Source organism: Embiotoca jacksoni, unplaced genomic scaffold (assembly GCF_022577435.1).
Source record: "Embiotoca jacksoni isolate LCO1_2020_lvr unplaced genomic scaffold, fEmbJac1.0.p SCAF_9, whole genome shotgun sequence".
In the NCBI taxonomy this organism is placed as follows: domain Eukaryota; kingdom Metazoa; phylum Chordata; class Actinopteri; family Embiotocidae; genus Embiotoca; species Embiotoca jacksoni.
Window position 1 is genome coordinate 4974930 of NW_027185447.1, and position 17467 is coordinate 4992396.

Consider the following 17467-nt stretch of genomic DNA (forward strand, 5'->3'; position numbering starts at 1 on the left):
TTCATACTTGCACAGTTACATGGCGTGTTAGGAAGGATGGCACCCTCAAGTGTTTATTCTGAAGCAGGACAGGCAGGCGCTTCCTGTTATAAAACAGCTCCGTGGGGGTGCGGGATGTTTGGAAACCACAGTAACACTGGACGAGTTCAGATTTAGTGGGATGCATTTTACTGTGTGAAATCCAATACAGAAATCCAACCTAATTTGGGTGTGCATAGAGTATATTTTTAGCTGCAGACAAATAAATAGAGGTCATGTTGATATCACAGGTGCAAGGACCAGTAATATACAACATGTACTACATGGGCAATTTTTTTGATCTATCAGCAGTGAAATTTAGTCACCTTCTGGAGTAGATACAATACAACACTTTACAAAACAATAGAAACAAGTTGACGTACATGTATATCTCTATCTGTCTCTATTAATTATAGATGGATGAAGGAATAGAAATATAGATATCTATCTATCTATATTTAAATGGATATAGATTGATATTTATACAGATATAGATACATATATATATACACATATATATATATATATATATATATATATACACACACATATATACACATATATATATATATATAGATGGATTCCTTATTTCCAAAGATATGTATGCCTTATTTCTATGCTATTCCTGGGGTCGCTGCTCTAAATATATATACAATTTCACACCAAAATATGACTTAATATTTTACACCAACACAACTTATGCTGATGAAGCAAGGAAAAGAGAGCTCTTGATTTGTGTATACACATTTTCAGATATGACTGTACAATAGTCATTTTTACTTATATTTTATTTATATAATAAAAACGAGTCCCTCTGCAACAATACAGAAGGAGGGGGCGGGTCGGGTCGGCCGGATGTGACGTCGTCGGAAACGCTGTCAGACAGCACCGATGCACGTGTCTGAGGGACCTTTAGACAGAGCATGAGCTGTCGGCTCCGACTGGCTTTGAGGCCTTACAAAGAACGAATGAACCTCCTCACCGACATTTTCTGCTCGGTTTGTAAACGTTAAGACAACCGGAGGCACCTCGGAGGCGCGCGGAGCAGGACGACGGACGGGGACCTGTCCGAGTCGATCAACTCGCTGCGCGAGGGAAGAAAGTTCTCGGTCGCTGCGCACTGGCCAGCGCGCGCGCGTGCGCGTGTGTGCGTGTGTTTTTTTTGTTGTTTTTTTCTTCCTGTATTCGTTCATCAGTTCGTTCAGGTGAACGGTTACCAGCTGAAGACAAACACAGGACTGGTCGAGGACAGCATGGCGGACTACCTGATCAGCGGCCAGACCGGTTATGTCCCCGACGACGGGCTGACGGGACAGCAGTTGTTCACCGCGGGAGACGGGCTCACATACAAGTAAAAAAACCCACACTCCTCCGCCCCGGGCCGACGGGACGGAGAGTCCAGACGTTGACGCTTCCTTCAACGTCTGGACTCGGTGATGGACTCGGGAAGTGAGACCAGGGTCCCACTGAGCCAACGTACACCACCCGCATTAAATGACTGATTAAAGCCTACTTTCTTGAATTTAAAACCAAACTGGTGACTTACCTACACATTTAATTACCGGTTAATCGACCCCCCCCCCCCCCAAAAAAAATATCCAGAAACATTGGATTTATTTATTTCTCTCAATGCAACAGTGATATGTTGAAGCCTTTTCATTTGGGCTGTCTTGACTCACTGACTGTGATCAAAGTTACAGGATTGGCCTGCCAATGTCACAAATGTGCTTCTTTTTTTTTTTTCCAAACTAAAAGCTCGTTTTAAGTTAATGTCGTCACACGCAAGCTTTAACTCAACTCTTAAACTCGGTATCTCTGAAAGGGTAATCACAAAAAACAACAACCTCTGTGCTTAAAACACAAACATTAAATTTAAGGAAACGATATGAACCAACGTTTTACTCTCATTGTTTGAACCACATGTCAACACATGTTGTCACTACGAGACCATCTTGTTTGGCTCTGAGCCATCAGGGAAGTCACATGAATAGTTGAACTTTACCAGCAGACTGTGATCGGGTTCATCTTTTTAGACACACATTGCCAGTTGGAAAATATTTGTGTTTCTTGTCTTAGAAAGTAAAAAAAAAAACCACTTGTTGGATCAGAGTTGGAGCCTCGTGGAGGTTCAGTGTGCACACCCTAAATTTAGGTGCTGCCTTATGCAGCCCTGTGTTGTTACTCTGGACTCCAGCTATGTTTAGAGCAGCTGCTTGGTACTTCTCCATAAGTACAAACAGTTCATTCAGGCTTACAATTGCAGCCAAAATGCTTTTTAAATAACAGTAGTATAAAATGGGTCTTTTTTTTTTTTTTTTTTTTTTTTTTGCATTTCTGTTGCTGTAACCGGCACATTTGTAATAATTTACTCTTTAAATGGTAATTGATTGACAGAAAATTCACAGCAGTTTTTGTAAAAGCTCAATTTGTCATTAATCAAGCAAACGATGCACTCATTTCATTTGCTGGCCACAGCTTCTCAAATCTGAAAAAAAAAAAAAATCGTATTTGTGTTTCTGTATGTATTTTTTTTTTTTTAAATGAAATATCTTTGGGTTAAACAAGAAATTGTAAGATTTCACTTTGGCTTCCAGGACACTGTGATGGACATCTTATTAACCAATCAATTAAATGATAAACAAATAAAAATAATTAAAAAAAGTATTCAAAATAAATAAGAAAACACAGAAGCAGTTAACACTGAGTTTTGAGGAAGGAAGTACAATGATATAAAAAGCGACTTTGCACCGATGGTCCAGTGAATCCACTACTTCATAGGTGTGTTTGAATGCTGTTGAGGCGTATTCAAATGTTGTCACGCTGGTTAAACGGCTGACAGCCACATGCTGGAACGCCATCTTACTCCGCTGACTGTTTCTGGTACACGAGACCTCTCTGCCACTCGTACTTACACTGCCTGGATGCTTTGAACTCTTCGGTAACATGACCCCCCCCACCCCCACCCCCCCATCTGAAAAGTCCCGCGTAAGAAATTCATGTAATGTTCGGCTTGGAATTTAGTTTTCCTTCAATGTCATGGTTTTCTATTTCTGAACAATAGCTGGTAAATATTTTACTCAAACGCTCTTGACTTTCTCCAACTGCACCAAATCTGTTCACGTGTTTTGTCAGATTGACATGAATTCGTTAAAGTTTTAGGTCTCTTAACTGTACAGTTAAACTTGGTGAGTTGAAGCAGATGGTAACAATTTGGTGTTCACCTTAATTTTGTAGTTCTCAGTGTTTTGTTAGTTGAGGCGGATTCAAAGGTGTCAGGATGGACCGGTGTTGAAGGACCTCTGTTTATTTTAACATCTTCTAAATGTTTTCCTTTCTCTGTCTCCGCAGTGATTTCCTGATTCTGCCGGGCTACATCGACTTCACATCCGACCAAGTGGTGAGTGGAGATGAAGGACAAATATTCACCGACCCGCTAAATCAGATTAAATGTGATGTTGTGGTGCTGTGCTAATCTGATGTTGAGGGGATGGAGGAGGAAGAGGGGGTGGGGGGGGGTGGGGTTATCAGACGTGTGCTGCCCATCACAAATATAACCTGGACTAGGCTTCTTGGTGCTTTCAGAGAGCCGAGCAGTAAAATGTACTCTCTCCACATCTGAGGAGGCTCTTGTGACTCGGTAACAAAACACTGTCACAGAAATCCCAAAGTCACCAAAACTGAGAAGATGTTATCCATTATGCAGTTTGGATACATTAAAGGTTTGCTGACATTAGCCACCACAAACTACTGGGCTTCCCAAACTGTGTGAGGCTGTAGCACTGAAACTGCTCAGTGTGTTTTATCACTTCATAAGAAGAAGAATGTGTTTTTCTAAGTGCGACTATGTGACACAGTCCATCAAACTGCACAAGAAATGCTGCATCAGCAAAAAAACAAACAACACACCGCACCTCGCTTCACAAGTTAAAGCCCCGGTATGTGATTTTAAAGTCTCTGTGACTCTGGACACTTTCACTGGGAGACATTGTGGCAGACATCACTGCACACAGTCATCATTTACAACCCTCACCGTTTCTAATTTCAGGGCAATATTCACTACAAATTAAAACATCATAATTATATTGAAGATATTATAACCAAACATGTTGGCTTTGAACACTTAATAATGATTAACAAAGCTGCTGGTTTGGCACCTTTTTACTGATTTTTTTATGTCCTTCTTGTTTAATCATCAACACCCATTAACCACAAAAAGACAGACTATCTGTCATTTATAAAGTTTATAAAAGAGACATTATTTTCTATTGACATGCGGCAAGGCAAGTGTGTTTATAAAACACCATTCAAAGTGCTTTACTTGAACTTTTTCTAATGAAGTTTAATATTGACTATTTGCCTTTTTCACAACCAACATTCAAGCCCTAATCCACGGTACACACTAACCCTACGTAGGTTTTGAGTGTGTATTGTTGAACCCAACCGACGTATCGGTTTGGCCCGTTTTATCACCCGATAAATTGCAGACGAGTAAAACGGCTCATTTAACTCGGACGACGAAATATCACAAATTCATAGGAAAAACACGACGTTAAAGTTTGATTGCCTTTGCACAGCTCGTCTTGCTCCATTTCCACATCAAAGCGTGTTGACTGCTCGCATATTAACAAAGATTAGCTGGTACTAATGTCCACGATTGGTTTGCAGTAAGGAATTATTACACGGCTTGTCACAGTAGGAGAGTCAGGAAGCCGTGACACAATGTGAGGATCCTGAAGTTGAAGCAGCTAAATATTTTAATTTTGTGCTTTTCCCGCTGTGACGTGAAGCTATAAAAGGCTGAGCGAAAGTGTTGTGATGTGTCTCTTGTCCAGGACCTGACATCGGCGCTCACCAAACAAATTACCATGAAGACCCCCTTCGTCTCGTCTCCCATGGACACGGTCTCGGAGGGCAACATGGCCATCGCCATGGCAGTCAGTACGACACACGGTGTCCTTGGATTGTTAGACTGCGTGTTGTTCTGCCACCACGTTTGGACGCTGTGACGCTCACTCACATGCTGATGTATTCTCTCCTCCCAGCTAACAGGTGGCATCGGCTTAATCCATCACAACTGCACCCCCGAGTTCCAGGCGAATGAAGTTCGCAAAGTCAAGGTAGTCATGAAGACTGTTTGGTTCTCTGTTCCTCTTTCCTGTCCTCTTTTCATTTTCCTTTTTTTTTTTTTTAAATTTGATTATTTTTTTATTTCCCCTTTCTTCTTTCAGCCTCCCGTCTTTCAGTGTCATGACTCTTTCTCTGTTCGGTTTCTCTTTTTTTGTATGTCAATTTTGTGTCTTCATCTTCCTTGTCTCACGTGATCTTTTGTGTGTGTTTTACGTCCTCGTTTGTCTCGGCATCCTCCCCCCCCCCCCCCAGCTGTAGCGTGTAGGCAGTGATTTCTTTTTATTCCCTTCACTGCTCCTTCGTCTGCCGCCCTTGACACCTCCACATCCCTGTTTTTCCCCCCCCCTCCCCCACCTCTCTCCCTCCCCGTCCGTCCTCCAGCGCTACGAGCAGGGCTTCATCACAGACCCCGTGGTGATGAGCCCCAGCGAGCGAGTGCGTGACGTCTTTCAGGCCAAGGCTCGCCACGGCTTCTGCGGCATTCCCATCACAGACAACGGCAAAATGGGCGGCAAGCTGGTGGGCATCATCTCCTCCAGAGACATTGATTTTCTGAAGGAAGAGGACCACGACCTGCCACTGAGCGAGGTGGGTGGAGGAGTGTAGATGTCCTACTACGATGATGCTGCATAGCAAAAGACTTTGACTTGATGAAGTGAGATTGTACACTTAAGTGTTGATATTTTAAGGGGAAACTGCACATATTAAGACTTCAGAATTTTGCATTATTTACTACAAAACTTTTAAGTAACTACAAAATACAACATGCATTTAAGTTGAAATAAGAAAAAATGATCCCAAGTGTAATCAGATACACATCCAGAGGCTGAATTTATCTACAATATTTCTCTTCAAATAAAAAAAGTATCTTTAGAAATACCAGCGGTAACCACATTTCTTGGAAACGGACTCTGTTTTGACAGGTGATGACCAAACGAGAGGATCTAGTTGTCGCCCCTGCTGGAGTGACACTGAAAGAAGCCAATGAGATCCTCCAGAGGAGTAAGAAAGGTGAGAAGGAATTCTTTCTTTTTTTGTAATTGTTTCACTTGATTTTTAATAAACACAAGTTTGACATAATTGATGGCCCACCGGCTATAAAAGTTCAGGCTGGAGAAGTTGATTGGCCCGTCATCGTTTTCAAGATACACGGCAAGCTGAAATTCATACATGTGGAAGGACAATACATTATTATTTGACGCGCTCTCATCGCTAAAGAAACATACGAGAATCGTACGATGCTGCAGAAGGAAGGAGGGACTGTCCACTTTTATGGAAACAACAATGATTCTGGGTGGACAACAGACGCTGTGGTACGTTTTGTACAGTTTGCTGGTGATTCCCTGCAAAGGTGGACATCAGTGCCGTGAAACATCAAGACAAACTGAAGGAGGCTGCTCGGGAGCAGCCTGTCCAGATCATTAAAATCACCTTATTTCACTCTTTCCAAACCAACTTATTTTTGGCCACACGCGTGTCTTTAGTTTCACTGCAGTGGACTAAAAGTCTTTCTGTGCACAGCCGTCGAGCTAGCGAGGTCATGCATGAGGCGTTTAGGGAACATCTTTAAGTTGTAGCAACAGAAGGTAACCGGGGTTACAATCTCCACCTGTAAATGCACGCGCGTCTGCAAGAATATTGATCGCATGCTGCATCACAAGTTTCCCGTTGGACACATTGAGATGTCTCGGCACCGTCTTATGTTCTTGACACCAGACTTTATTATTAAAGTCATCCATACTCACTGATATGTGATTATCATACATTCTGTTCTTACAAACACATCTGAAAGGAACGTCGCTGTTGATTTTATTTTGTAGGGTTAGGTTAGGTTAGGTTAGGTTAGGTTATTTCCCCGAGGGGAAATTTTTTTTGTATAATAAATCACCAAAATTATGGGAGGACATTTTTGTTTGCCGGGCCAGTAAACCTGTCTAAAGGGGTCAGTAACACTCTGATCTGCTTTGGGTCTGTGGGGGAAAATGTTGCCATGAAACAAGTGAACCTTCACACAGGTTCGTCTGCATGAGCAGGTTTCCATGTCTCTGGTTGCTCCTGCAGGTAAACTGCCCATAGTGAATGAAGAGGGCTCCCTGGTGTCCATCATCGCCCGCACAGACTTGAAGAAGAACAGAGACTTCCCTCTGGCCGCCAAAGATTCTCGAAAACAGCTGCTGTGCGGCGCCGCCATCGGCACCCACAACGACGACAAGTACCCGCCTGGACCTGCTGGTGCAGAGTGGAGTGGATGTGGTCGTACTGGTGAGCAGGTCTTCGGCTGTAGTCTTTAGAGATATGCACTTTGTTCGCAACAAATACCGTGGGGAGGGAAGTCTAGGTAATATCATGGGCTGGGTTTAAACTGGCCTGAACTATTGTACCGGGATCAGTTTTAAGTTTTGTGATGCAGATCGGGAAGGTGTGCGTTAGTCCCAAAACAAAAACAGGTTGTAGTGGGTTTAGCTTTATTAACTGTGGGCCTGCTGACGGAGAGCAAACAGGAGGTGAGCTGTCTCATGGATGCACAGTCACTTGGTTACCTGTTAATGAGAGATGGCGTGTTGGATTGATCTTTTGACTGGTGGAGCAGATTTAATGGCGTGCTGAATCCTTTGCTTTGATCTGGAGGCATAACAACGTGGGACATTGGCTTTTTAGAGTCTGCATGTCAGTGAACGGCATAATGTTTTCTACATAACTGTGCGTTGCTTCTCTGCCTCCAGGACTCGTCTCAAGGCAACTCAATCTTCCAGATCAACATGATCAAATATATCAAAGACAAGTACCCTGACCTTCAGGTCATCGGAGGCAACGGTAATTACATTTATCTTTAGCTGCACACCATCATGTCAGAAATAGTCAGAAATGGTATTTACATTCATCCCTGCTTTTTATATGGAGATCTAAAGAATAGATGCTGTTTGTACATTTGCACCAGTTAATGATTAATTAAAATCACATCATTCCTGAAAAGAGGAAGCTCACTTTGTATCATTATCATCATCATCAGTTGTGAATGCAAAGATCATCTCTGTTCAAAAGACTGGCTGAGCTCAATTGATGCCTTTGACTCATTTGTTAGTGGCTGGTTGATCACCAGAGGACACATTGGTCATCATCCAGCTCTGAAAGCCTCTCTGTCTCCCCCTTTCTGCTGCAGTGGTGACTGCAGCTCAGGCCAAGAACCTGATCGACGCAGGAGCGGACGCCCTGAGGGTGGGGATGGGCAGCGGCTCCATTTGCATCACACAGGAAGGTGAGAGACGGGCGGCCAAACACAACAAACACCTGCCGCTCCTGCTCCCATCCACAACAAAGCTCTCGGCCAACCTGGACCCCACGATTGGGTTACTGAAGCTGGAACATTTTGGTGGACGTGAATACAGTTTTTTTTACGTGGTTAAACTATTTGAACGACTGCGGCCGTAGAAAGCGGGATGCTTGAAGTTTATTTTGCTGGAGTGATCCAAATGCTGCGACCAAACGACCGGTGTGGTGTCCCTCCGTGGAAGACAAGCGATTCTGCATCTACAGGACGCCTCGATGAGACTCCTGACAGAAACATGAGCATTTCTCACATAGTTTGTCATCGTTGTGTTTGTTGCCTTTGGGGACAAAGATTGTTGTATTTCTGACTGTAGCTCCTCCCGTCTGATCGGCTGTCTGTTTGGGGTTCAGTGTGTAGTTCGGTCCAACCTTGTTCAAATTGTTGTCTGATTCTAGCTTGAGACATGAAGTTGTTGTTTAAACGGTGCCGTTAGGTGGGTTGGTAGCCAGTAAACAAAAAGAAGCTTTTAATTTCAGTTTTTTTTACGCGCAAAAATTGGGTTTGAATTTTGCATCCAAACTGTCACAGGGTTGAATTTGTGGGTCTTTGTTTTGTACAGTGAAGGTCTATACATATTGTGTGTCTCTGTGCTTCGTGTCTGTCTCCTAATCTTGACAATGATTCCTCTTAAATCAGCAGTTCTTGTTCATTTTCTTTCGCTTATTGTTTTCTTCATTTTTGTCTGTCATCTTCATGTGGTTGTCGTCCTACCGATCTACCTTCTCCTCCTTTTAAATTTTCTCCTCTACCTCTCACCTACCCCTGGTGTTTGTATGGTGTGTGTTTGTGTGAGTGTGTTTGTGTCCATGTCCAGCTCCCCTCAGTGTACCACCAGCTATAAAGTTCCACAGCCCCAAAACCCCAACTACTGTTACAGGATACTCCAGTAAGTTCCCTGCTGGCTCGTGTTGGGCTCTGATTGGCTCCACTGTCACTATGTCTCACATCCTCCTCCTCCTTCTCCTTCTCCTTCTCCTCTTCCTCTTCCTCCTCCTCCTTTTCTTCCTCCTCCTCCACTTCACAGTCTGCTGCAATGGCTGGATAACAGCTTTGCATCTGTAGTTGTATTTGGATCTGAGAGCTGGAGTTTTGGGGTTTTTTCTTGTTTCTGCGTCCACATTAACCCGCCAGTCATCCTGAGTGAATGTTGCCTTCCTCCACACACTTGACTGACCTTTCGGTCTCTGGTTTTGATGACGTCGCGAGGTTGCGATACTATCCGTATGTGTCTTCCGGGTACGGATACCACAGGTCAGCTTGTGGCTGCTGCTTCTCATATTTCTGTCTGGTTTAAACTGCAGCTCTCCTCCATTTCTAACACGTAATCCTGAGTGTGGAAAGTGTAAACGGCAGCGTTGGTCCACGGTGTGACGGTCAGCCACAGGGTGTCTCTGTTTAGCAGACGTGTTCATGACGGTGATCTGGTCGGAACCAGGCAGGCAGGTTTCTCCAGCACTTGATCAATTGTAATAAAATAACTGGTCATCTGCACAAAGCCCATGTTAAAATGTGCTGCCACCCTTTTTTGATCTTTGCACTCAGCATGGCTGTAAATGTCTGCGTGGCGTCTGAGCAGCATCGCAGCTGAAATGGCTTCGTTGTTTGCCTTTCTTTTCTTTCTTTTTTTTTTCTCGCGCTTTAATCGTATGTTTTCGGACCTAAGACCAGACAGTAACAATTCAAACATATTGGGCTCCATAGTTTCTGATAACAGACGCCGTACATAATAGAGTTGGACCTGAGCGAGAGTTCTGTCAGTCCAGTCAGATTTGGCAGTTCGATTAAAGATCGAATCCTCCATTTGCTGTTTTTTTTTTGTTTTTTTTCATTTAGACCATCTCGCATTCAGAACATCTGGAGCTTGTTTCTGTCGGTTCTCTGGGGCGTTGTGTGCAGGTCGTCTGAGGCGAGCATGTCTGCTGCAGCCTGGACCTCTTGTGGCCCGTTAACGCCGACGGGGATCGACCTCGCGAGATGGGTGTCGCGGTCAAACATACCGTGTCCCGACTGTACAACCCTACAACCCCCACCTCTCCCATCACCCCCCCCCCCCATCACCCCCCCCCTCCCCAAGCCTTGAATAATTGAAGGTAGCAGCGACCGCACCTCTGCTAGTAACACTGCTGCTGCACTCGAATGTGGATAAATGATACAAAGAGCCCTTTACAACATTTCCTCTCTGAGATTATGACCATCAAACACACACGATACTACAGGAGGGTTATTAGGATCACTGCTTTGGTAAGTACCAGGAGGCCCTCGATTCACAGGAAGCAACAGGTTTTGTGGTTTGTTTGTTTTTGTTTTTTTTAAAAAGGATTTGGGATGTTTCAGTCGACACGTTTTTCCCTTCCTCTCACCTGATGGTGTGAAAGATTACTGCCAGAAATCTTACGTGATGTTATTGCGAGCAGAGGCAGAGTGTAATATGCGAGTCTTGGGGCAGCGAAGTGTTGTCTGCTGACGTGACAAGTTTAACTTCCTCATTCTCACTTTTCAACCAGCGTAACGGAAAGAGACGCGTCCCCGGCCTGCGTGCTCATTCGCCGTGTTGCTCACGTCACTTCCTGGCACGTCGAAGCACGCCCCCCCCCCCCCTAATCAAAGCTCCGTTCATCAATATGTACTTTTGTTGATGTCACTTTATTAAAGGATCAGTCAGCTGACAATTCCAAGGTAGAACATTTCAGCACCTATAAACTGGAGACATTTAACAGTAATAGGAAACAGTAACCTGCTTGTAAAGACGGAAGCGCTGAATTGACGGAGCTTCAGTTGAATATCTTCTGTCAGGTGAATGTTGTAAACTAAGACGGTCTGACCAGCGCATTTACTCACGCTATCTTAAACCTTCTTCGTCTCCCTCTTCTTCCTCCCCATCAGTTCTGGCATGTGGCAGACCGCAGGCCACGGCTGTCTACAAAGTTTCGGAGTACGCCAGGCGTTTCGGTGTGCCAGTCATCGCCGACGGCGGCATCCAGACCGTCGGACACATCGCCAAAGCCGTCGCGCTGGGAGCATCCACGGGTGCGGATGATGGCTTAGTTTATATGTTGAGACGACAATGTAACTTACTTCATTTTAGATTTGATGAAGAAATCCATTTTTAAATGACGCTAAAATACGTCTCCTTGTTTCAGACAGAATTGTGTTCGGTCAGTCAAAAACCAACACAAAACAGCACTCAAACAACCGGGACTCAGGTTCTCTCCTCGCTAACGTTTTCCTTGTGTGTGCAGTGATGATGGGCTCTCTGCTGGCTGCCACAAGCGAAGCTCCTGGTGAATATTTCTTCTCTGATGGCATCAGGCTGAAGAAATACCGCGGCATGGGCTCTCTGGACGCCATGGACAAAAACCTGGGCTCCCAGACCCGATACTTCAGGTACACAAACATGATAAAGCAACGCTCTCACTCTTACCACTCCAAGAAATAGGAAAGGGAGCTGTTCCCCTTTTAAAGGAGTATTGCCAATCTCTTTGTTGTCCGAGGTAATCTTTTGCAAGTTTACCCCGGCAGACACTTCTTCCTCATTTGGTTCTCAGTGGTTTCCAGTATTTAGACGTTACTGCCTGGTTGTGGTGAAGACTGATGAGCCTGCGAGAAAACACTGAAGCTGACACTTTACTCAATTTGATCCATTTATTTCACAAGAGGCTGCGGGTGTTCAGTCCCCCTTATAATGCAGCACAAGTTGATCCACTAGGTGGCAGCACGCAGGCTGTAAGCAACACGACACCCCGCAGGTGCTTCTGGAGCCGTTTTCTTGCGGGAACTCCAGACAATGTTTTGAGAATCCGATCTGAACACGGTCACACATGGAGCCCTCCAGACATTGGACTCCGTGGACGTTTAACTTTTGCATTAGGAATCGCAGGGTAGAGTCAGTGAGATGATGAACTGATGATTTCACATACAGCTCCTCTCCCAACCGTCTCGGTGAGTTCAGGGCTGCAGTGCAAGTGTGAAAGCAGCTGAAAGCCACCAAACCGCCTCCGCTAATCTCCCCCGCTTTCTCCTCGCAGCGAGAGTGATAAGATCAAAGTGGCTCAGGGTGTCTCCGGAGCGGTGCAGGACAAAGGATCCATCCACAAGTTTGTCCCCTACCTGCTGGCTGGCATTCAGCACTCCTGTCAGGACATCGGAGCCAAAAGTCTCACCCAGCTCAGGTAAAAATGGAAACGTGCACGCAGACTCCCAATTCGTGTCGGAAGTACTTTTAAATCTTGTGAACGATCACGTTCCCATTAGTCAGAGCCGTTTGAAGCCGTTTAGCGAATATGAGCATGTAAATACAGTCGGATGGTGATCGTGGTAAACGTTGCACCTGCGATCAGAGCTGCGGTGTCCCAACACAACAACACGTACTCATTCAGTTTGTATTCTAGAGCTGGTTGAAGTATCGACGTTTTATTGTGTTGTGATATGAGGATAGATTCGAAATGGTGCTCGCTCGCTCGAAGGAAATTTGCTGACGTGGTGCCGAAGCCTCTGTTTGTCTTTGTGTTGTGGCCCTCTTCACGTCCCGTCCCGTCCCGTCCCCCCCCGTGGCACCACATACAGCAGCGGCCACGAAAACGAGTGGAACGCAGGTGATGATGTTGATCGGACGCTGTGACTCGGAATACTTGCGAACCGACCTTATTGCTTCCTTCCTCAGAAGGAACTTTGCGATCGCTTCTCATTGGACATTTTGGTTTTAGAGAAGTTTGACTGGAGGTGATCCTCTGGTCACAGTTTGATTGACTTTACATATCTTCTTATTTCTGTTAGTGTAAAGCAGTTTTATAGGCTTGACAGTTGCGTTATCTAGCAACTAATTGCCAAAATTGTATATTATAATGATGACGAGACACTGTACAAACTGGGTGTGTAACGTGGGTTTGGGACACAGATTTAGTCTTCTCCTCCTCGGTGTGTACGTTGAAGTGGATTTGTTTTTGTCACAATCGTGTTTGTTTTGTTCCATCAGAGCCATGATGTACTCGGGAGATCTGAAATTTGAAAAGAGAACAACATCAGCTCAGATGGAGGGTGGGGTCCACAGCATGCACAGGTACACACACACACACACACACACACACATACACACACACACACACACACACACACACACACAGGAACACAAACTCGTGTTTCTTCAGCACAGGTCCCCTCATCTCAGTAGATTCAGATTTTCTTTTGTTTGGTTTCATATTTCATTGCCTTAATGATTCTTAGTTTCATGTCTCGCCACAACCACTCAGGCCTTCAGTTAAACTTCCTCTTTAGTGCCTCCACTCTGGCAACCGATGCCTCATTCTCAACAGGAAATCTCAGCGAGCATCGCGGATGGTCGTGTGATCTTTTCCTCTCTGAATGACTGTTCTTTCTCCCACAGTTATGAGAAACGGCTCTTTTGAGAAGCAGCCCGTCTTCAGATGGAGAATCCTTCCAACAGCCATATTATGCAAACGCACACTACTCGCCCGACCCGGTTCCAGTCATACGCAGCACACGCACAACCTGACTTCTCATTCAGATCAACTCAGTCCGTTTCCAAGGATTCATCAGTCTTCCTGCCAGTGTCATCTATGCATCATCTGTGTTTGTCTGTGTGAGACTGTGTGTGTGTGTGTGTGTGTGTGTGTGTGTGTGTGTGTGTGTGTGTGTCTGTGTGTGTGTGAAGGGAGGGAGGGAGGGAGGGAGGGAATTAAGCATTTATCAATCAGTGCACGTTTGATTGAGTCAAATGATAAATCCAATGCCTTTCATGTTGTTGAAATCAAATGTCTCCTGTGTCCTGCTGTGTCCATTTTAAGGAATAAAAGTCGTCCAACAATAAAGCTCATGTGTTTTTCCACAAGTTGCTGTCGTCTGTTTTTTTTGTATCGATTGCGCAACTTAAAAACGGACGTTTTATTGCATCCTCGAAACGTCGGGTCGATTCTGTGGACGCTCGTCTCCAGGATACACGTGGTGACGGTCCTGTCACTAACTGATGTTCACAGGGACGAGCGCTTTCAGTTTTGGTTCCGCTTTAAACCCCATGAATAGACCTTCAGAAGTTAGGAAAGATTTTCACTTGTCCTTGAAGGGAAAGCAGAATTCAGTCATTAATACACCAGTAATGATGACTGAATTCTAGTTATGGGTTTCTGATTTTATGACTCACAGCAACACTTAAAGCAGCTGAACCATCATAATAGTACACCTGTTCATTACCTGCTGTGACAAGTCAAAATGTCTGCTGTGAAAAAGGCACTTTTTGTTCTTGGCCTGTCTGGTTTTAAGACTATTTTAAACTAATATTACGGCCCGTGTGCACACACCTTAGCGTGAACCCTCCCAACCCAGGGAGCTTTTAAAAAGCACCGATTTATTCTTTACTCATCTCACGGAATCACAGATTTCATGCTTTATGTGTTTTAAATGGTCTTTGTAAAATATTGTAACGAATGCAAATCACAGAAACACGTGTAACTTTATTACTTTAAATCTTTAAACTTCTTACTGGTCTGCTCAATATATGGTAACTTTCCATCTGATCATTTTATTTGCCAGGATCTTATCAATGTTAAGAAGACGTAACTTTATTATGACGTTAGAAACTCGGCTAAATGTTCATCTCTGTCCCTTGACAGAATCCTCACTCCCTGAAATCGGTCTGGCTTTCTCTTCTTGTTTTGATTGTTTTGTGTGTCTGTTTTTTTGTTTTTTGTTGTTTTGCCCACTCACCTCCAAGTCTAGTTCGGTCAGAGGTTTCATGCTGCTAATATGGAGTTGAGCGCGTGTCAGAAATCAGAGTTTCTCTCTGTGATGCTCTGCTGTCGGGACTCTTCGGTGTTCACTGCTCCGAGTTGACTTATGTTGGAATCTCTAGCTGTATAAATAAAACTCAGTTCTCTGAACTCCTCTACATTATAATGCCAAACTATATCAGAGTTGTTATTGAGGGAGATTTTAACATGAATATTTGCTGTCCTAAATATCTTTTAGAGGAAGGTTTAAAAAAAAAAAAATAGAAAAAAGAAGTCTTTTGATTGAAGTGAAGTTGTCACGGGGCCGACTAACCACAAGAGCCACACTGTTGATCTTGTCCTTTTACGTAGTATTTTAATAAATAACACACTAAGTGAAGATGTTGGTGTCCTTGAATGCATAATGTTCACATTTGTGGTCCATAATAATCTGTCCAATTATAATACAGACTCTTCATGCTCTCACATTGTGTGGCCGAAATTCTCAGATGCTCTCGTCTTCCTCAGTTGACTGACTCCAGTTGTTAAAAATAACAGTTTCATATCTTTCGGATCTTATCAAAAAAGTTGCGACACAATTTCAGGTTCTGCTCAATGAACCTGATTCACAGAAGCTCCTCCGAGTGTCGTGAAACTCGTACATTCTCTTGATTCCTCTTACTTTTGTAAATTGCTCTCCAACTCTGACTCGTCAGTTTACATAAACTACAGCGTGTCCAAAATATTACAGCCACATTCCTCATCAAAACCAAAACAAGGAGCGCACATCGATCTGTTTTGTTTTTTTTGCTTCTCCTTATTGGCCTCTGATGAATTTCAGGAAGAAATGTAAAATGTTATTAATAAATGTTAACGCTCACTCTGGACGAGCACCTCGGTACAATTCAGATTTTCGAGCACCGTGTGCGTCCGGAGCTGTTTGTTATTTCAGTGTCGGCTGAGGACGAATCCTTTTCTGTCAGAGCCCATACTTTCTGAAACAACCTGGCAAGACTGGCAAGCTTCCTATCTTGTCCTATAAACCCTTCTTAAAAATATATTTCTCTTAAGTGAGCCTTTACAGGGTTTTGGTCTGAATTGTACTTTGATCTTTGAAGTAACTCTTAAAACCACATCTTTATACAAATGCATTCTCTTCAATTCAGTGTTATTCAATATTTTTGTCTTACGCTGTTTTATTTTATTTTACTCTGCCTGCGTTTTACTTTTACACTTCTTTCTTAGTGATATATAACGTCTAAATTGTTTTACAATTACCATTTCTATTTTGTCTTTTAAAGCCCTTTTAGAATTTTGTTTTGAAAAGTGATATATAAATTAAATTTATTACCAATAAATATACAATACAGACACAACAAATATATAACAGGTTTAAGTTCCCGACCAACAAACATAAAAGCAGAAATTAAAGGGGTGATGATGAATTAGCACACATTTTAAGGAAAGTATTTTGAGACAGCTGATGGATAACTGTAATTCACACAGATTTTATTGAATTGTTTGTAGACATATTTTATATTTTTACCGTTAAACATTCGGCTCACTTATTATGCCTCAATTTAGAGACTTTAGTTTACACCAGCAATTACTAATTTAAGAAAAGATTCGTAAAATAGAGGTCCTTTCAAATCCACGGTGCGAAAAGTTGACCTACATGCAAGTGATTAACAGTTTCCATGAGGAGGATTTCATCTGTGACAAAGCTGTAAAGTGTAAGTGTGTTTCAAATCCTTGAGAAGCAAAGGTTAACGCAAATAAAATTCATACTTGTATTGTAAAGAAAAGGGTGAATAATAGTATTCATCTTGGTCTAATTTAGAGAATTATAAACTCTCTTTCCAATCCTAATCTGTTGACGACTGAAGCATATTGAAGGACGAGGTGTGGGAGTGATGGCCACGGTTCCTCCATCAGAGGACAAAATGGCCACCTCGCCTTCCTCCTGCAGGTCTCCAGGGAGGATCGGGCGCTCCTCTGAATCCACCGGACTTTCCAGGCTGAAACCCACACGGACTGGATGTGAGTCCTGCAGTCACACTCCGTTGCTCACACCTGTCTCACTTCATCCGTCATGTCACGCTCAGACGTTCCTAATTAACACACAAGAAGAGAGTCGATTTACGGGCCTCAATTATCTCAACGGAAGGATGGCGGTTTTACATGTGAGACAAAACACCTGTCCATAAAGTACAGTTTACTAAAGCCACCTGCCTTTACTGCTGATACTCCTGCTTGCGGTGGAGTTACCACCAGT

The 17467-nt window shown here is 43.6% G+C and overlaps 1 protein-coding gene across 1 annotated transcript; it reads left to right on the forward strand.

The window, feature by feature from the left end:
• Window positions 1-1180: 1180 nt before the first annotated feature.
• On the forward strand, window positions 1181-14318 carry impdh2 (IMP (inosine 5'-monophosphate) dehydrogenase 2). Its single transcript, XM_069140886.1, is given in 16 exon segments — window positions 1181-1369; window positions 3367-3415; window positions 4851-4952; window positions 5061-5135; window positions 5527-5733; window positions 6069-6156; window positions 7207-7361; window positions 7363-7407; window positions 7869-7959; window positions 8306-8401; window positions 9288-9359; window positions 11357-11500; window positions 11713-11857; window positions 12499-12642; window positions 13446-13529; window positions 13854-14318. Coding segments are annotated over 16 exon segments (1617 nt in total). The 5' UTR covers window positions 1181-1271; the 3' UTR covers window positions 13876-14318.
• Window positions 14319-17467: the final 3149 nt, after the last annotated feature.